A 20,674-nucleotide genomic window follows, 5' to 3' on the forward strand; every position below is an offset into this window, starting at 1 on the left:
GAGGATGACCAATAAGCACACCCTTTGTTTGAATAAATTTCTGTCTTTAAATGTTCTTACCCTGTTTGTTTTTTGGTTTTGTTTTATTTTGGTTTTTTTGTATAGTCAACTCTGGCTAGCCTTATTCAACTCCAGAGAGAACATTTGTTTCATTGGGGTATAGATTATGTTCAATTAAACCAAGAGCATGTTCCATGTGAAAGCAGTACCAATTTAAAACTGTACATGCACACAAAAATAAATATTCACCAGCCTTCTCTGAGTGGGATTTGGAATTATTCAATATAAATACTTCTGGACCCCTGCTGAAGTGGGTCAGCTTTGTCTTATTTGCCCTTAAGGGGAAAAAGCCTTGTTTTTTCATGTTTGCAGCTGGATTAGACTGGGAAGTACTGGACTGAATCCCTGTGGCTGGGTTTGTTACCTTTTATGCTGAGAGGTCAGAATATACAAAAGTGCCTTTGAAAGTGCTGTGCATCCTCTATTTGAATTCCAGCAACTGCCCCAAGAGAAGCCCAGGAGCATCTACTGATTACAGGGGTTTTTCAAAGGCACTTTTTCAATACCAGGACCAAGGGAGATGCAGCATCATGGGCAGAGTGAGCAGCACACACAGCTGAAAACACTTCTTCCCTTTTGACAGGACCGTTTCCCCCAGCACATTGGGTACATTGGTGGGGTTTGGTTTGTGTGGGTTTTTTTGTTTGGGCTGTTTTGTTTTAGTTTTTTTTTTTTTTTTTTTTTTTTGGGGGGGGGGTTTGTTGGTTTTTTGTTGGTTTTTTTTGTATTTAGATATCAGGCCTTTTCTTTTCCACTTTATCAGGAGAATGTAGCAGCTTTCACCCCTGAGGAGCCTCTGGCTCAGAAACTAAAACTGAAGGGCAGTCTTAAATGTAGCACTGCGTTCAGATGCAGAAAGCAGATTCCCCTTCCTTTGTTCCCTCTGTCTCCAGAGGTTTTCAGTACTTTGCTAGACCAAGTCAGAATTAGGCTGACCTAGTGTTGGCAGCACACTCCAATTGAGCAGGAGATGATCCCAGAGGCTCCCTCCAACTAACATGGCTTTGGGCTGTGATTGTTGGGTGAAAAATTGTAGTTTTAAGACAGAGTCTTTGAAGATTTATTTTATTTTTAGATCCTAAGCAGATTTTTGAATTGAGCTTTGCTTCTTACCAATATTATAACTGATATCTGGAGCCACTGGTGTGGGAAATGCTTTGAAATTTTCTATTCTGGCTAGCCAGAATATTGAAATCATGAATTATTTTAAGATTTAATGTGCTATATCTCAATTTAAAAAGCAAACCTAGCTGCAATTGTGGGCTCAATAGAAGTTCATAATATAAGACCTCTCTACTTTTAAGCTCGCCAATAATTAAAAACATAGCATGGAGAGGGAAAGTAGGAACAAATACTGATATTGAAGATTGCTCCTTTTTAAATGGTAATTGTGGGGTTTGGGTGTCTTGTATAATGGTTGGAATCCATTGAAGTGCCCCAGTAATGTGAGTAGTGCTAATTATTGCAGTTGAGGCTCTCCCCTCCTGGGACTGTCACTGCCAGCCCAGCCCTGCCTTTCTTCCTGCTCAGAGCAGTCCCAGTCCAGCTCGTCCTGTGACTGGCATCAAACCTCTGTGTTTGGGCTCAGTGACAGTGCCCTGAGTGATTCCTTACTGGCACCAATTTCCCTGTTTCACCTCTGCACCTTCTCATTGCAGGGCTTCTTCAGCAAGCGTCTGAAAGGATCCATCAAGAGGACAAAGAGCCAGTCCAAGCTGGACAGGAACATCAGTTTCCGTCTGCCCTCTCCCAACAGTTCTGAGGACAGGTAAGGTGCAGAGCTGACACCCAGCACGTGAGTGCACTCAGGGCTGGAGGGCCAGGAAGGGGATTTATTGTCCAGCTGGCATGAGACGGGTTTGTGGGGCTGCCTTTGTACTTTTAAGCTTAGTGTGCAGTGTGCTGCTGATACAGGATGGGAAGCTGCTGCTCTTCACAGCTTCAGGTTAAGCAGATGGACTCCAGTCCCTTGTCCTGCACCTGTTTCAAATAAGCTGCAGACTTCCAATTTGATGATACAAAACCAAGGGATTGATCAGATGGAGAGAAATTTGGCTTGCTGCATGCAGGGCTTGCCTGCAGGCCAGTGAGATGAGGAGTTGAGTTGGTGTGAGCAGGGTGATTCCACCAGTGCTGGCACAGCCCAGAGATGTGCAGTGTAATTCAGGCACTCTGAGGACCCTTGCAGTGTTGGTGTTTTGGTTATTGCAGTGTTACCACAAGGAACAGATGATCTGTTTTTCAGAAGACTGGAAAACTCAGTGATTTCTGACCATCTTAATGCTCCATTTGGTTTATCTTTGCTTGTGTAGCTTTTGGCTGGAGAACCAGGCTGTGGGAATGGATTGTATGTGAGGCAAGCAAAGGCTCGTACACACAGTGTTTCCTAACTGTTTGCAAAGTCCCTTGATTGTTTTTATTAAACATATTCTGTGTTACATTCCACAGTAGCCCAGCAGGAGAAGTAGATAGAGTGAAAAATAAGTTGGCCTGTACTCGAGGCCACGGCAGGCTTCTGTGATTTGACATTGTTCAATGCCTTTTCCCTTCTCCTTTAGCTGAGCTGAATTCATTAGTTGTATCTGTCATGCTGTGCTGCTTCAATCAATGGTGCTGCCTTCTCCATCTGAAAGGCAGACCATAAAATCACAGAGATAGCAAGGCTGTGGATGTTGGAGGTCTGTTAACATCAGGAGTTACAGAAAAGCCTGCTGCTTACCAGATGTGACTAACCATCTAGATGGCCTTGCTCCTGTAGTCCACCCAGGCTGCTTTGATGCAAGTTTGCCTATAAATCACTACTTTCAGGGTGTTGCAATGTGGCTATAATAGCAACTCAGTGAGCATAAGCATCTTGAATAATGCCACCAGGCAATCAAGTACCTGTTATTTTTACCATTGTTTGAAAGCAGCTTTGCTTAAATTTTTGTAATGTTAAGATTTTTTTGCCATAAATAATCTGGTTGTCTTTCCTGAGCTTGGTACTCCTGCTGGATACTTGCTTTTGTAGTGTCGGGGAAGCACTGTTGTTCTGGGAAAGCTAATAAATGTAGCTATAATTAATTCCTACATCTTTGGTTTAAGACATGATGTAACACACAGCAAAGCTGCCTTCTCATAAAAAGCAGACCCCCTTCTACTTCCTGCCAGTGTGGGCACAAATTTTCAACTAGACTGAAATGAAATGTGAATTTTCTTTGATGAAAATTCGAAAAATTTCATGAAATTCATGAAAGCACAAAAGCATAAAATCCAGGTACTTTATCACATGGTGGCATTATTGAACATAGAGCTGACTCTAAGTTCATAAGGAGGAATTGCCCCTCTCTCACCTTCTGTTCCCCCCCATTCTCTGTCAGCCTCTCAGTCTGTAGCAGTGAGAACTTTGCTGTCCTGCCCTGGTGAGTCAGCCCTTTCCCATTTCAAGCAGGTGGTTCTAGGTGATGTCATGGTGTTGCACAGGTTTTCAGGGCCAGGATAACTGATAGCATCTCCCTTTTCTTGCTCTGACAAACACAAGAGCCCTGCCTTCAAAGAAAGTATTATACAGCTTTAGAAATTAAAACTCTGCATGGATTAGAAGGAAATAGAGGCTGCTGTCACACTGCCTTTTCATGCTTTTGGGGTGTTGGGGACCTGTCAAGAAAGTGGAGATTTTACAGATAAATACCCCTAAAATTCTGGACTAAGGAAGATCAGTTATCCTGGTGCACATCAAGATTTGGGATACTGTAACATTGCATGCCATGCTAGATGATGACAGAGGAGGGATGCTGTCTGTTCAGAGTTGATTTAAAACAGAAGAGAGTCAGGAATGCTGTAGGGAGCAGGGATGGAGATGGATTGCAGATTTTTTTGTAATCAGATTTTCTGTTTCAGCAGAAAGCAATTGGCCAATGTACCTTTTCTGGTTTTTAACTTTATTTCAGTGTGTTTGGGTTAGTGGGTAGGGAGAGGAGAGAGTTCTGGTGCCCCTCTAGAAACATGGGTCAGCATTCCGGTGTCCTGTAGGAGTAAATCCATGACCTCTCAGTCTGTAATTCACATCCCTCCTCTTACTCAGGCTCAGGCTGTTTGCTGGTGGCTTTTTGTACTTGAATATGTTGTCTTTACAAGGCAGTACTTAGACTGTGCTCCTTTGTGAGCCAGGGCAGGTGGGAATGAGGCTCTTTAATGTGTGGCCAGTGCAGCATCTCACCAGGTTGCCAACAGCTCTCACCATGAGGGGACCTGGCACCGTGTCACTGTGGCATCTTTCACAGCTTTTCCAGCCTGTTTCCTCCTGCATCCTTTGAGCTTTTCAACTCACACATTTGTCTGTAATGTTTTCTCAATGTCCATACTATATAAAACATGTAAAAAAAGCATGAGAAAAGACTTAAGGAAAATTTTGTTTGAAAGGAGAGACCAAATGAATATTTCCAGTTTGTGGCCAGGAATTTGAGAGTATCTCCAAGAGAACCAGCAGTTTTGTTTACAGAGAGGGAGCAAAGATGATTGTGACTGGCTGCATATGGTCTCAGTGACTGCAGCAAAGCTCTGCAGACAGCTGAGAGGGCTTTGCCCTGTTGGGATTTACTGCCACGTGGGAATCCTCCTGCTTTGCTAGAAGTCATTTTATGGCATTATGAGCCAGTGGCAGCGGGGCTGGGAATGGGCTCCAGCGGGGCACAGAGAAGCAGGTAGCCATGGCTCTGGGCTTCATGGTCAAAAGGTACCACTCCTCCAGCCACAGCTTCTTCTACTTGGGTGAGTTCCTGTTCCTCCCTCCTTGCCTCTTTGCAGTGAAAAAATAGCAGGGCTGGTGTAAATCATAGAAGCAAAACCTGCCGTGTTTTTCAGGTTCGCTCTAATTTAACGCCGGTTTTTGGAAAAAAGGGTGGGGGATTTTCACCCTGATTTAGCTGTCAGGATGGAAGTCTGTGTTACACAATGCCTTATTAAGGCTTGACTCACTCCCAGCTTGCATTCATTCAGCATATCTGTAGCTATCAGCACACTGGAGTGTGGGGAAAGGGGAGGGAGGAGTGGTTTGTTTCTGGAGGGACGCCTCACTCCTGCTTTGGTGAACTTATTTCTTTCAGCAGTTGTTTGGTTTTTCACTGAAAACTTAACAAGACCTCAGCATTTGTCACAGACCTTCCTCTTAATGCTGGGCTACTCTCTCCCACCTGCAAGCTCACTTGACCCCTTTATAAATAGATATTTCCTAACTGCTGATGCTTCTCTGCAAAGCCCAGGCTCCTCCATGAAGCATTCACCTCGAGTTTAGCAGGGAAATGAAACTGCATCGATTAAGCATTTCTGGTCCATCAAAACAAACCAATTGGAAACGTTAATAGCAGAGACCAGAGGAGAGAGGAGAACTCTCCTGCTGTGAAATTCAGCAGCCGGCTTGGCTGAACCCTGAGAGGTGTCTGTTAGAAAAGCTGTGATCTGCAAGGAGAGCAGGCAGGGAAGGGCTTTGCAAAGCCAGGATTCAAACAATGAAGTTTGGGTAGGACCTTGCCAGGAAAGACCAGAATCTCAGTGGAAGATTAGTGCAATATACTCAGAAAAACCCAGCATTTAATCACACCTGAGTGTAACTTGCAGATAAATAAGTTACCCTAAGTTTCTGATTTAAAAAAAAAAAAACAAAAAAACTGGTTAGACTTGCAGAATTGTTGACCAAGTAATAGGATGTTCAGATAATTGGCAGTTGGAAAATGAAGAGGGGTGTGGTGCCTACAAAATGAGCATTTGGACAGGGAAAATCCTGGTGCTGCAGCGCGGGCAGAGCCGGGTGAATTGCAGGTGGTGCTGGAGAGGGTAGGGTCCCGTTCCACGGGGCTGGGAGCTGGGAGAACAGCAGAAAATTCTCTGCAAGACAGTCCAGGCTCTCTCCTGTGACTTTGCAGAGTGGCTGAGTATTGAATTTGACTTTGTGCTCTCTGGGAGTGTCTCCCAGCACATGGGGATTGCTGGAATTATTTGAAGCATGCAGACGAGCAGCTTGGTGTAAGGCAATTTGGAGACTTGGCTGTAGCTGGGTGCTTGGGCTGAGTTCTTTCCTTTCACACCAGTTTGGTAAAGCAAAGTTCATTTTTAAACTTTTTTTTTCCCCCAAATCTTTTGGATTATTGATGTCCACAGGCTTGTTTTACAAGTAATATAGAGCTCTCCCTGGTAAGCTCGGTAATTGGAAGTCTTTTGTGCCTTGTAGGTTGGCTTTTAAATAGATCAAAATCAGCAGGAGAGCTTCATAACCAGAGCAATTAGGATTTTAACCCTTTATTCTACGTGCCTTATAGACAGTAGAATAGAACAGAACTTTGCTAATAGGCTGCTGTGTGCCATGGGCAGCCACTGCAAGCCAGAGGTTTCCAGTTCCCAGCTTACAACCGAGATTTTCCTGTCATGGAAAATTACTGAATTATGGTGTGCAAGGAGAAAGGGTCAGCTTGGGGCTGGGCCAGCAAGATGGGGCGGTTGGAGAGCTCTTTTTCAGTGGCAGTTGCATGCTGCTGCCAGGTCAGTGGTTTAGGGCATTGTCTGGGCTCTGATTTACAAGGAAGTGATGCAGCTCTGAAGACCAGTACTCCAAAACATGTGAAAAGAGGTGAGAAGTTTAAAATGCTCCCTGACATGCTTCTCCTCTGCCTGTTTTTCCTATGGGAAAGAAATTATGGAGAATGTGTAAGAATTACTTGTGCTTTGCTAACTGTTTGAACTCCCATGTAGTTCCTTTGCAATCTCTGTTGTTTACAGACATAGACAGACAAAGCAACAGGATAAAAATTTGATCACTTGAGGTTAGTTGTAATTTAAAACAGGATTTGTGTTGCTCATGGAGCTGTTTAACAGAAACAGATTTGTACAAACAACCCCTCCCCCACTTTTTTGCATGTGTGATCTTCCTGTTTACAGTAATCTGCTTCCCTGGGATTACCTTTCTGCTGACAGAGTCTGAGCAATATTCATTTTCCCAGTAGCTTCCTACCTAATACAGGAAGGACCCTGTTAATCCAGCCCCTTTGCTGGGCACTGGGACATGAATTAGTGGCATCTATGGCAAAAGGAAGCCAGCAAGCAATTTTCTTTCCTTTTTACAGATTCAGCATATCAGATGAAGCTCTAAAGCAGCAGAGAAGTATTATTTCTGTATAATTATTGCCTGTATTGATTGGGATGCTGCTGATATAGGCACAAGTCGAAGATTTGCTTTGCAGATCTATCAATAGATGAAATCTATACTGTGGTGCTCACAAATGCATGTACTTGTGTTTGTAAATGCATGTGGTCGCATCTAACCAACAGCTTTAGGATGTTCTGATGTTTGTGGAAGATAAAGTGCCAGTTCTACGCCACTTCATCAGTTTATTGAGCTGTTTTAAATATGGTAACTTCAAAGGATTGCTGGAACAGACTGACATTTGTCTGCCATGGGACCCTGAGTCAACAAAACCACCAGTGCTCCAGCTGCACTGCAACAAACCCTGATGCTCACAGCCCTCTGGTCAGAAGAGCACTGGAGCAGCAGAGTTGCTCCTAAAAGGTGTGGCTTGCAAGATGGGATGTGCAGGCTTGGAGTACATCTGCTGTGTGTACCTGCCTTTGCCCCTGCCCTGTTCCCAGAGGCTGTTTGGAGGCTTTCTTGGAAGATTCCATGCTCTCTCAAATTGCCTTTAATGTCTGGATCTCATCAAAGCTGTAGGAAAGGACGAGGAGGAACTTCTCTGTCTGGGAAGGTCACCTTAGCCACGCCTGCAGAGCGGCCTCCCCTCGCCTGCTGCCTCTGCTGGCTGCCAGCCCCCCCTAATCTCCTTAGGGGATGCTGTGCCTTGGCAACCCAGGAGCAGGCAGGAGCCTCTCCTGGCACTGTGGGGTGGGAGCAGAGCTGACAAGGAGGGAGCTTTCCTCACCAAGGAGGGAGCTCTCCTCACTGTAACTGTGGCTGCATTCCTGGCCCCAGCCTATCTGCCTGGCACGGTGTTCCTCTGAAATCTGTAACCCGAGGCTTGAGGAAGAACTCCTGCTGGATTTGTTTGTGCCTTTCTTCCTCTCCAGGCAGGATTTGTTGCCTGAGATGTAGCAGGAAGTTTGGAGGGAAGGGCTGTGGCATGTGGCACCGCTATGATCTGGAGATGCTCTGCTAAGTGGCTCTACAGTTGTTTCGTGTAGGTCTGCTTGCCTTGTCTTGCTCCAAGTGCAGCCTCTGCTTAACTGGAAATTGCTACATATCTTGTTTTCTTTTTTTTCCCCCTCTTTTTTTTGGTAATTATTTCTCGTTCCCTCCTCTTCCCCCTCTTTCTGCTCACTCCTTGCTTTCCTCCACTGAGTGGGCACTGGCTGCAGGCTCCCAGCACTTTGTAAGGACAGGAATTGCTCAGAGTTTGAGGCAGGGACAGAAGCCAAGTGACCTCAGCAGTGCTTTCTTGAGAGGAGAAATTAGAGAGGATTTTGCAGAGATGACATTAGAGTGGTGTATTGTGGTGTGTTTATTTTAGGCTTGCCCTACCTTAACTGCAGCAAGTGCTCAATTATACATGGCTGAGGTTTGGGTTTGCCTTGGTTCAGCTGCTGCTGGAACCTGTTAGAACAAAGCACAGCACAGCCAAGGCTCCTACCAGGGCTGCTGCTTTGCATCTGAAATCTGTCTTTGGAATATTCCTCCCATCAAAGGGTTTTGCTGCCTGCACTTAGGTCATTCAGTATATTAAATGGTAACAAAGTTCTCCCTCTCTGTTTAATAAATCTTATCGTGTGTGAATCTGCTCCAATACCTTCAGTGTTTCATTCCATACAAAAGAGCAGCTGGGTGAGCTCTGCTTGTTGTATTGCCTGGATTCTTTGTGGTACCCAAGGTTTTGTTAAGCAGCCTTCATTCAGATGTCTTTTCCAAATGTTTGGGGTTTTTTGCCTCTGAGTTCCCCTATAGAATTGCTCACAGGTAGGAGGAGTTTGATTTTGCTAAGGATAAAGAATGTGAGGAGCTTTTTTTTGTGTGTGTTTGTGAGGGAAGTGTACAGAAACTAATTACTTTTCAAAATTAGGGAACTGTTAGAGGTAGTTGTGCTTTTCTTTCCTCTATAAATAACAGTTTTTTAAATTTTTCCATTTGATACTGGGGACTGAATCAAAGAGGAAATACTATGAAAACAAACACAGGAGCACTGTGTTTCTCTGAGTGATGTGTAGAGAGCTGATGCCTCTCTGCTTCCACATCTGTTCCTTGTGCCCAGTCACACTTGATGGATGGGCAGCCACATTTATGGACTTGCCTTCAGGGATCACTGAGCACAGGGACTTCAATATCTCAACAAAAGCTAGACCTACCAGGCCAACAGCTCCTTCTCTGCTATGCTGGGACTCTGTGCTCTTCCTCTTTGCTGGTCAGCTGTGAAGGATGTGACTGAATTTCTGACAGGAAAAATAAGATGTGTCTGCATGGGATCTTTACCTTGAGATGCACGCTGTGCCTTAGGTGTTATGTGACTCTTGCAGAAGCCTGGAGGGCAGGTGTCAGTTTGGAGGCAGAGGGAGAAGCCACATCGCCTCTAAACTGAGCACATTTTGCAGTGCTGTTTGACAGCAGAGCTCCCCACTATGCACAAATGTTGCATTAAATCCTATTGGGAGAGTACAGAAAGGGTTAAAACACATTTGATAATGTCACTGTTGATTGTCAAAAGCTGTGGAATAGTGCAGGGAGGGAAGTGTCTTTGAGAAGTGTTCAAGAACTGGTAAGGACAAAGAGAAAACTGCCTTGATAAAAAGGTGCTGTGAATGTGGGAGAGTTCAGCTCTGGTGGAGCTGGGGGATTTACAGGACAATCAGCTGGAAAGGAGAAGCAGTATGTGATAGTGAGAAGTTAAAAGAGAAAGAAAGTATCCAAAAAAATTGGAAATTCAAGTTGGAAGAAGCAGCTGAAAAGGAAAATGCAAAATGACTGATTTGAGCAATCGTGAAGTGGGATGGAATTTGTGTATTTGACTTTAGTGTAAAGGATTTGAATATTAAAAATCAAGTATACTGGAAAGGGTCATCTGCTCTAATGAATATTCCTCATTCTGCATTGGTTACAGATTTAGGGATCCATGTGCTCTTTGCTGCTAATGCACAACATCTGTCTACTAATCTAGCTACTAACAAGTATTTTCAGTATTATATCCAAAGCTACCTATATGGGCTTTTTAAAAATTTCAGCAGTTAAGTTCTGAATTTTTTGCTGCTGTTCTTTCACTGACAACTTGGCAGCTATAATTTCTAGGTCAGTGGGAATGGACTTCCTGGGCTGGATATTGCCTTGGGAGTCTGGGGTTGCTGGCCTAATGTTATTTTCATAAGGTTTGCAGACTAATTGTGAAAGTTGCTCTGAATAAGCACCGAGACAAGCTGCAGCTTTGTCTGGGATCTTGCCAGCTCTTTTTGGTAATTGTGAGAAAAACCAAGACATTTCCTTTCTCCTTGTCCTCCAGACCACGTGAGCTACCCAAGCTGAAGGAGTCCCGCTCCCATGAGTCTTTACTGAACCAAGCCAGCACCATAGAGACTCTGGACTTTGCAGCAGAAGAAGCAGTCTTTGTCAAACCACTTCACAACAGTATCCTTGGACGAGACTTCTGCTTTGAGGTAGGGACAGGCTCCAAAACAGGCAACTGCCATCCCCCTGAACCCTTGGAGAATGCTGCTCCAGGGCTGGCGGACTGGAAAACAGAGCAGCAGCCATGCCCTGCTGAGGTTTGGGTGGGGGCTGTTGAGCCACCATGTGACTTGAAGTCCTTGAGGCTAATGGCATCAGTCACTGAAACAGAGAGAAATCTTTTTCTAATTGAAAAATCTCTTCAGTTCGAGAAGCATTTGTAGTGTGCATGCAAATGTATGGTTGATACATACAGCACAATGGATATGCAATAGTATGTACATTAGCTGTGTGTTCACCCCTCCAAATTCACCTAAAATTGAATTTGGAAAATTGCCTGTAACCAATACATGAGTTTTCCAGTCAGAGCCCCATTCCATTAGCTCAGAGCTTTCAAGTTGGCAAAGGAGAAGCCTCAGTGGCTGTGGACGTGTCCATGGCACCGTGAAGCAGGATCCAAAGCTCCCTTTGCTGTTTCAGGAGAGGCTGCAGGCTGTGGCTCTGAGCTCTGCTCCAGAAACAGAAGAGACTCTGTGTGTGTGAGCTCAGTCCTGCCATCACAGCTCCAGCAGTGGAGCCCTGTGTGTTTGCATGCAGCTGAGGCCACATCACCTGTCGTGGCAGGGCCAGGTCACTCTGTCTTCAGCAGGATTAGTCAGATGTGTCTGAACTTCTGCAACAAAGATCTGTTTACAACCTGGAAAATTCTGGCAGTAAACCAGCATATCAGGCTTTTGTCCCTCATGATGCATCCAGGAACTGTTCCTGTTTGCTTCAGCCTCATTCTTCTGGTTGGAAACGCTTTGCAGCTTGCTTGGGCTTGGGGAGTTGGGTGGAAAACACTGGCAACAGCTTAGCTCCGAGGCTGCTGCCTCAAACTTCTTTGTAATTGTGAGCACAAATGAATGGAAAGAGTAAATGAGGCTTGTCAGGCCACATAAGAAGGGAAGGAATGAGGTGGTTCCCTGGTGTGGGAAAGCAGAGCTGTCAGGCTGGAGCAGACACAACTCCCTCCGTTTGTTTAGGCTGTTGCTGCCTATATGGACCCCTGGAAATATTTTGTATTTACTGAAGTCAATATGTCCACTGTGTTTTTCCTTATGCTAATGCATTGCCAGTTCTGTCTGTCTTTACACTGTTAGTAACCAAATCCTGTGCCCCTGGGCCTTCACAGGGAAATCAGCAAGCTTTAATAGCCACAGATCCATTAACAACTCCTTAAAAAAAGAAAGATTAACTAGCTGATTAAAGCTTGGTTTAAAAGTCTTTAAGAGGAGCCTCAGGTGCTCTTAATTTTATGTAAATGCTTTAGTTTCTCTATTTTTATAGAACCTCAAACTTCTTTTGCTCTCTGCATTTTGTGGGCCTTTTATCCTCTCTGCCTTCTAAGCCCCTGTATTTTTACCTCCCTGTATTTTTACCTCCCTTTTTCATATTTAGTTTGTTACTCAAGCATTGTTTATCTTCCTCCTTGCTTTTTCAAGCCTCTTCCATGTCTCCTAGGCTTGCCTGAACTCAGTCTGTCATTTATTCATTCCAGGTAACCTACTCCAAGGGCAGTAAATGCTTTAGTTGCTCCTCTGCAGCAGAGAGGGACTGGTGGATGGAAAACATACGCAGACTATCGCAGCCAATGAAGGTAATGGGAACTGCAGAAATGAGATTAGTGGGGGAATGGAGGTGGGATGATTGGATTTTAGTCCAGTGTACCAGGGCTTCCCACAGATGCATCCTCAATTAATTTAGTCTGGGGAGCCGTCCGCTCATCCGTGTGTCTAAAGCTGCCGTGTGCTATTCCAGGGAGGTCAGACCTTTAATGAGTAAACACACACCAGCCTGCTTCCTGATCCCTGCCCCAGTGCCAGCTTGGGATGCAGGCTGGATTCCTGAGGCCATGCACCTGGGAAAGCTGGGGCACGCCTGCATAAGGGTCATGTTTTAATCTAGGAGCCCAAAAAAACCAACATTAAAGCAATTGGAGCTGGAGTGAGATGGGGAGTCAAGTTATAGATCGGCTGGAAATGTCTGATAAGTCACTCCATAGCTGCAGTCCTACCTCCCAGGGACAGGCTAGCAGTGCTCTGGGATTCCCCACCAGTCTGGCAGCTTTGGACAGGCTCTTGTGCAGAGTGTTTGTTTTCTAAAGCATTTCAAATACAGCTTTTGAAGAAGAAAAATATTCTAATCCCCGACACTCTTGACATTCAAAAGACAGCCCTTTGCCTCTGCTTTAGAAAATGTCCAGTTTTCTAGAGATTCCAATTCTCTCTGGATCAGAGTATCTGATTCTGAATTCTGACTCTGTCCTTGCCTCAGACAGAAAAGGCAGCACCTTTGCTGCTGCTTCAGAAGATTAAATATTCAACTGTTAGGGGTTTGGAATCAGAACTGATCTCTTCTCCTGCACAGGACAATTGCCGTCGAGCTGAAAACGTGCTTCGCCTCTGGATCATAGAGGCCAAGGACCTGACCCCTAAGAAGAAATACTTCTGTGAGCTGTGCCTTGATGACACCCTCTTTGCCCGCACCACCAGCAAAGCAAAAGCCGATAACATTTTCTGGGGGGAGCACTTTGAGTTTTACAGCCTCCCACACATTCAGAGCATCACGGTTCACATCTACAAGGACGTGGAGAAGAAGAAGAAAAAGGACAAGAACAATTATGTAGGGCTGGTCAACATTCCCACGGCCAGCGTGACCGGCCGGCAGTTTGTGGAGAAATGGTACCCAGTCAGCACCCCCACAGCCAACAAAGGCAAGGCAGGGGGGCCCTCCATTCGCATCAAATCCCGCTACCAGACCATCACCATCTTGCCCATGGAGCAGTACAAAGAATTTGGGGAGTATGTTACCAGCAATTACACCCTGCTGTGCTCCGTGCTGGAACCTGTGATCAGTGTCAAGAACAAGGAAGAGATGGCTTCTGCCTTGGTGCACATTCTTCAGAGCACTGGGAGAGCCAAGGTAAGCACAGGTGGCTCCTGCTGGAATGACTCTGGCTACTGATAAGGGATTCCTGGTGGAAACTGGGGGGCCCAAGCAGCAGCAGCCGATGTTTGTTACCACATTTCTCTTCACAGAGAAAAGCAAGGCACAATTCTTCCCAGGGATTTCGAAGATTCACATTCTCTGAACCTCAGAGAAAGGGAAAACACAATTCTTATCACTTGCTGTGCCTGTGTTGCGCTGAAGTAGAATGCAATATGGAGATTGTTTATCCAGGGTGTTGGTGTTTTGTTTCCTTGGCCTATCCCACACTGTGTGTGTCAGGACTGTCAGGTGACAGTCATGAGATTCTGGGCAGTGTGAGCAGTTGTGTGCAGAGTGAGTGCTTGGCAGATTCAGTTTAGATGAAATGTATATAGTATAGTATAATAAAGTAATTAATTAGCCTTCTGATATCCACAGAGTCCTCCTCATCATCCTCTCCCCTTCATCAGAGTCACCTTTGATTTACAATAGATGTTGTGTACAAAGCAGGACTCTGTAACTTCATGTTATTCTGAAAATCAGCACCTACCTCTGAGTGTTCCCTTGCATTTCTAAAATCAGGATGTAGGTTAAGAGACGAGTGAACAGGAGGTTGCTGAACTGGAGAAGTGCTTCTATAAATAAGCCTGTGAGCAGTGAGCAGCGGGTGCTGGCGCTGAGTCAGCGCTGAGTCAGCGGATCAATGCAGCATCGATTTGGTCAGCGTTTGAGCAGCCATTTGGGGGATCCATACCCAGTTAATGGTGATCCCACCTGCCCCAAGGATGCTCTTAGGACTTCTGGGTACACACTGGTTCCTTCAGATGGGTTGTGGATCCTGCAGGTCGTGGGAAGTTCTGGGAAGCATTAGCATGCATTGATCTCTCTGGCTGCTGCCAGCTGCTGTGTGAGTAGTGACACGCTGGAGGCACCACCATCTACAGCAAGTAAAGCACAAATCAGAGGGATAGAGAGGTGGAAGGATGGCTGTAAACAACACCCACGGGACAGCCTTACCCTAACTATTCCAGAAAAGGTCCTTTTCTGCTTGCCTCTTGCGAACTGGTGCTCTGTGACAGTGTGTGTGACAGGAAGATGTTCCTTAAGTGATCTGATGAGAGAAGCTGGTAGCTAAGATTATGTTGAGACCTTGCTAGAAAACAGGCTCCAGATTGCTGCAGTGCCTGCTGCAACAAGTAGATAAATTAGTGTTATAACTTTGCATTCCTGGTGTGTGAAGTTTTGAACCTCTATTTATGGGAGGCACCAGGTGGCTCAGGCTGCCATAAAGCTCCTAAGAGGGTATTTCCAGCTTGTACTTCTGCTGATGGGGATACAGCTGGATGTTCCCAGTTTGTGCCAGGTGAAAAGAATTCTTGTGGATTTTGTTGAAAAGAAAAAGCAATAATGGACTGAAATCCAAGAGTACTAGATGTTATTTACTCACATAAATTTACCACTTCAGGAAATAAGTATTACTGTAGAATTAGACCCTATATCAAGAGATTATTCTCTGTATCAAGGCTTGCTGACAGTTCCTGCCTGGACAATCTAATACAGTTCAAGTTAAGCCATGCAGATAACCAGCAAGTTGAATGTTAACTTCTTTTTTCCCAAATTCTAAAGCACTCTTGGTTTGTGAATTTAATTTGTTAAGCCATTCTTCTTATTTAAATATCATCAAGCTGTATTAACTTGTGTGTCACTTCCAATTTGGATTTTTAAATCCATGTTTCTATGGAATATTCCTTATAAAGATAAGGACAAATATAATAGCACAGTTTCTTTCAGCAGACAAAGCCTCTGATAAACAAGCTGCTGAGAGGTTCTGTTCTGGAGCTAAACTGAAACACAAGCTTGACTGTAAAGGTTTTTAGAGACTTTTGCTTCACCCTTTATAATTTGTGATCTATATCATCCTACAAATATAATAAAACTGAGAGGAGACCTGGCTATTTCCTCAGTCCTTACTTCATGTCGCAGCTGCACCCCTTGTCTCAGGCTGAGAAATTATTTATTATCCTGAAAAATCCTTTCTTCTTGGCTTCTGCAGTTAGCCTGGCACAACTGGGCTGGTTCAAATCACCTTTGCTATTTGACCTTTTTCTCTCAGGACTTCTTGACAGACTTGGTGATGGCTGAGGTAGATCGTTGTGCAGAACACGATGTTTTAATCTTCAGGGAGAACACACTTGCTACCAAAGCTATTGAGGAATACCTCAAGCTGGTAGGACAGAAGTACCTCCAGGATGCACTGGGTAAGAAACCCCCTGTCTGCCACCTGTTTGTACAGCAAGGGCTGACCCTGAGCTGTGTCTGCAGGGTGGCTGCGGCTGGGAATGTGGGATGGGAAGGAACAGCCTCAGCACTCAGCCTGAGTGTCTCATACACTGTCCTGCTCTCAATGCCCTTCCTCCATGTGGAGAAGGGTGCTCTTTGGTGCATGCAGGAATAGCACCCAAGGCAAGGCAAGATTTGATGTAGCTGAGTCCCTCTTTAAGTTTGTATTACCATGTTCTGTTTTTCTGGGTAACTTTCTTTTGCGTCTCTAGCATGATAAAGAGGTATAACACTGCAATTTCTTTGTGTGCAATGGTGCTTGTTTGATCTGGTATACAAACAGGCTTGAAAAGGGAGTTTTGACACATGGTCCTTTGAGAGACAAGGCCAGGGAGTGAGGCTGCAAGACTGCTGAGCATCCCAGGACAGGAGGTCAAGATGCATCCTGTCTGGGAAGCCTCTTGCCTGTGTTTATCCCAAATGCTCATTATTCACTGACTCATTGAAACTCTCTGGTCATCCGGGGATCTCCTACTCCATTCTCCCCACTGGGCTCTTCATGCCCGCTGTTACACGCCAGGGCGGACTCTGATCATTTTGTTATTGTCCCCCCTCCACCAAAAGGTTCTGCTCTAGTCATAACCCAGTGCCTGGGGAATTCCCGGCCACACAAAATCAGCAGCAAAGGGCACCAAACCCGGGCTCGCTGCCTTCCACAGCCTCACCACAGTCGGGTTTCAGCAGCTCCACACAACCTTCCTTCTCCACGGTTGCACAATGAGCCACCCACCCCCTGTTGTTTCTGGGATGAAGAAAGCTTTGGAAATTGATACAAGAGAAACAAGATCAGGCCAAAGCCAAGTCCCACACCACATCCTTTCGCAAAAAGAGAAAAAAAAGCCAAGCTGCTTGCTTTCCCAGCAGAATCGCTTGTCCTCAGCAATCCCAGATGCTGGCAAGGCATCAAGGAGATAGCTGGCTAAATGAGTGCTCCAAGGGTCAGTGTAGTCAGCTCTGGGATTACATCCAGTCTGGCCATTTCTGAAGTGTAATGAGCCTGTTCTGGTAGTCTTATTCTCCTGGGTGGGACCACTGAGTGTAAGTCACAGTTGTAGGCTCTCACCTGGTACAGAGAAACAAGCAGCCTGGTGCTTTGTGCTGTGCTTCCCAGCAGGCTGAACATCAGCTGTGGGACCACTCCATTACAGCTGACTGCAAGCTCCTTAATGTGCAGTAATTGCATAAAATATTCTAACATTAATGACTTCTAATACATCATTTAGCTCTGAGTGATAAGATGGTAAATCACAGGCAGGAGAGATGGAAAATGCCCCTAAGGCTGTCCAGCCTGTCTGCAGCTCAGGGCAACTTCACTCATGACAATATCCCCATCTAATTCTTTGTCAGGTTTTAAATGTCATTTTACTCAGCTGCCCTGTTCTTTGAAAGGATTAATGAAACTGTGGTTGGTGTTAGCAATGTAACATGTCTGGGAGGGAATCTTATATCTGAATCTTTGGACCACAAAGAGTAAGCTTCAAATATGTTTAAGGATAAAAAAATATTATCCAGTAAACAAGAGTTAAAACAGAATTGGCTCAACAAAAGTGATGCCAGCAGTTTTGCAAGTAAGCAGAAATTAAGAAAATGTGGTGCCTGCTTTGCTTGCAGCAACACCAAGCTGAGATTTGGGAAGGGGCTGAGAGGTGTTTAAGGGGTTTTAGGAAAGCAAAGGCTAAAAACAAACCCCTTTTCCACAAATAAGCCTTGTGTTAGCTCAGAGCCAGTGAGATCATCTGAGGAGATGAACTTGAAAGACATTGAATCATTAAACCAATGAATAAAGGGTTTTTCTTAGTGAACACCCAACAGCTTAAAAATCACTTGGAATGCCTGCATATAGAGGAGGGAAACCACTGTGTAGCTCATTCCAGTCTGTCAGACAAAGCCAGCTTCATGTGGTTTGTATGTGAGCAGTTTCTGTTGGGATGCTGAAAGGGAAGGGTGACAGAAATGGCAAGGAGCTTGAAAGATGCAGGCCATAAAAACACTGTAAGGTGTTGATATAAGAGGCTGAGAAAATTAGCAGCATCTAGCTAGGGCTTAGGTATTACTCTTATTCAAGAGCAAGATGACACTTTTTAAAAATAAAGAGGCGGATTTAGCAATAATATAAATAAATATCATTGCCAGAGCATTTTCTGGGGAAATTATGAAGACAAATAGCATACAGCTTCATTGCTAGGACTGTGGATAATTTCACAGTTGATAACACTGTTTGAATACCACATCAAATCCTCTCTAGGCCATAAGAGAAGTGCCTGCAGGGTTGTTAAGCAGAGCTATCCTGTTTTTGCACCTGTGCTTGGGGACAGCAAGGGCACAGGAGGCTGCAGCATCAGAGCCCAGGCTGTGCTTTGTTGGGGAAGGGCTGGGAGGAGTCGCGTCCCCAACAGCTGGTGTCTGGAGGCTGAGCTGCAGACACCCAGAGCAGGACAGGCAGTTGCCAGGCAAAGACATAAGCAGGATTTAAAGGTGTGTCAAGTAGGCTTTTCTTGTAACCACCCCGGTTCCTGTTCCTTCCTCTTCCCTTTTTCCAGGGGAGTTTATCAAGGCTGTGTATGAGTCAGATGAAAACTGTGAAGCAGATCCCAGCAGGTGCTCACAAAGTGAATTAGCAGATCATCAGTGCAACCTGAAAATGTGTTGTGAGCTGGTCTTCTGCAAGATTATCAATTCTTACTGGTAAGGCATCTTCCTTCCCTCCCTTTGTCCCTGTTAGCTCAGGGGTGCCTGTTCCTCCTCTGAGGGCGAGGGAGCAGCAGTGGGACAGGGAAGGAGCACAGCCCCTTCCATCTTCCCAGGCTGCCTTTGTCCCCTTTCTTCACTGCCTTCCTGCAGGAGGACTGCAGATTGCAGGTGGAACCTGTGCCCAGACTGAGGGGTCCCAACCCACAAACCACACCTCCCCAAATCCCCTGCCAAGGGAACACAGCCTGTCTGGAAATGGCTTCACTTAACACATATGAATAAGGGGTGCTTTAAAGGCTACTTAAGTGCCACCAGATTAAATGGGGATCTATGAATAGAGGCTTAATGATATTACCTAGCCTAGAGAGAAAGAGGGAGAAAAAGGGGAGGTAAAAAAAGAGCTGATGTTTTCGAGTGACTGATCACCAGTTCAACTTTTTGCATCTCGTTGCCAGTGCAATTTTATTTCCCTTTTTTTTTTTTTCCCTTTTGCTTTTCAGCGTGTTCCCTCGTGAGCTGAAGGAGGTGTTTGCATCCTGGAAGCAGCAGTGCCTGAACAGGGGCAAGCAGGACATCAGTGAGCGCCTGATCAGTGCCTCTCTGTTCCTGCGCTTCCTGTGCCCTGCCATCATGTCCCCCAGCCTCTTCAACCTGATGCAGGAGTACCCTGATGACCAGACCTCCCGCACGCTCACCCTCATCGCCAAAGTCATCCAGAACCTCGCCAACTTTGCCAAGTAGGTGCTGCCAGGGAAACTGAAACCTGCAGCGTGCCCCATTCCTGGTTGTGCTCACAGGCAGCTTGGTTCTGTGGCAAACTGAAGCCAGCTTTAGCACAGGGGGAATCTTCTCACTTGGATGTGGGCACTTGAGACACCTCAGATAAATTCTCCTTACGTGCAGACTGGAGTGTGCTGAATTCTCTGGAGGGGACACAGCATAAAACCAAGAAGAGTCATGCACTAGCATGTTAGTGTCTGTGCTGTTTCAAAAGGAAAGAAGATCCTTGCTGTTTCAAGGATCATGATTTTCATGTTCTCTCCCTCCAGAATTCTCAGCTGAATGATCCAAAGGGCATGGCACGTCTCCTACATGGGAGGAGAGAAAGAGTATCTGTGGGAGGGAGCAGGGAGAGATGTGATTTGTAATACAAACAGTGAGGTAGTAGTATTTAAGTAAGTACAACAAAGCCGTGAATCTCTTAAATTGTCCGCGTGGTTTTTTTCCATCCAAGACTTCAAAATCTGAAGATTTTGAATTTTTATTTTTGTTTAACTCTAAATCTTCAGAAAGGCAGGTCTGAAGTAAAATGTTAAAGTAATTGTCTGTAAGCACTTGTGCTCTGTATATTGTGTGGAGATTATTGACTGGATTTCCCCCCACCTCCCTTTCCTGCAGGTTTGGTATTAAGGAAGAGTACATGGCCTTCATGAATGAATTTTTGGAACATGAGTGGGGAGGAATGCAGCGTTTTCTGAGGGAGCTCTCTAACCCAGATACCATCTCCAACATGCCTGGATACGACGGCTACATTGACCTGGGCAAAGAGCTCTCGGTGCTGCATTCCCTCCTCTGGGAGGTTGTGTCCCAGCTTGATAAGGTAAAGCTGTTTGGAGGCCTGGGAGGGCAAATGCAGGGATGGTTCCATGGCAACAGTAAACACTGGGGAGCACCAGGGAAGGCAGGAGCTTTGGAGGGGAATGTGTGATGGTGCTGTTTCACAGCTGCTCCTTCCGTGATTTCGGATCAGGGCCTGCGGCAGGGTGTGTGAGGTGGTTGGGCTTCAGCAGTGCTGCAGACACTTTGCAGAGCCTTTAGGAAAGTCAGATGCTGAGGGCATTGCTTGGAAGTGGACCTGAAATCCCTGGGCAGCTGGTTCTGTCTCATAAGTGAGGCATTTGGACAGGAAAAGGCCTTGTTGCTGTGCCCTCTGGTGCTAAAGGAGGTGCTTTGCTGCACAGCCGGCCCAGCCCTGGTTCTGATGGAGGA

General features: G+C 45.5%; 1 protein-coding gene across 8 annotated transcripts in view; it reads left to right on the forward strand.

The window, feature by feature from the left end:
- The window catches only part of RASAL2 (RAS protein activator like 2), a 163,955-nt gene that overhangs the window by 125,185 nt on the left and 18,096 nt on the right, over nt 1-20,674 (forward strand). For all 8 annotated transcript variants that reach the window (XM_059854618.1, XM_059854619.1, XM_059854620.1 and 5 more), the window contains 8 exons: nt 1,719-1,828; nt 10,521-10,674; nt 12,225-12,323; nt 13,094-13,648; nt 15,768-15,912; nt 18,535-18,679; nt 19,186-19,422; nt 20,084-20,285. In XM_059854618.1, the coding sequence (XP_059710601.1) occupies nt 1,719-1,828; nt 10,521-10,674; nt 12,225-12,323; nt 13,094-13,648; nt 15,768-15,912; nt 18,535-18,679; nt 19,186-19,422; nt 20,084-20,285 (1,647 nt within the window). The remainder of the gene's footprint in view (nt 1-1,718; nt 1,829-10,520; nt 10,675-12,224; nt 12,324-13,093; nt 13,649-15,767; nt 15,913-18,534; nt 18,680-19,185; nt 19,423-20,083; nt 20,286-20,674) is intronic.

Source organism: Haemorhous mexicanus, chromosome 9, assembly GCF_027477595.1.
Source record: "Haemorhous mexicanus isolate bHaeMex1 chromosome 9, bHaeMex1.pri, whole genome shotgun sequence".
Taxonomy (NCBI): domain Eukaryota; kingdom Metazoa; phylum Chordata; class Aves; order Passeriformes; family Fringillidae; genus Haemorhous; species Haemorhous mexicanus.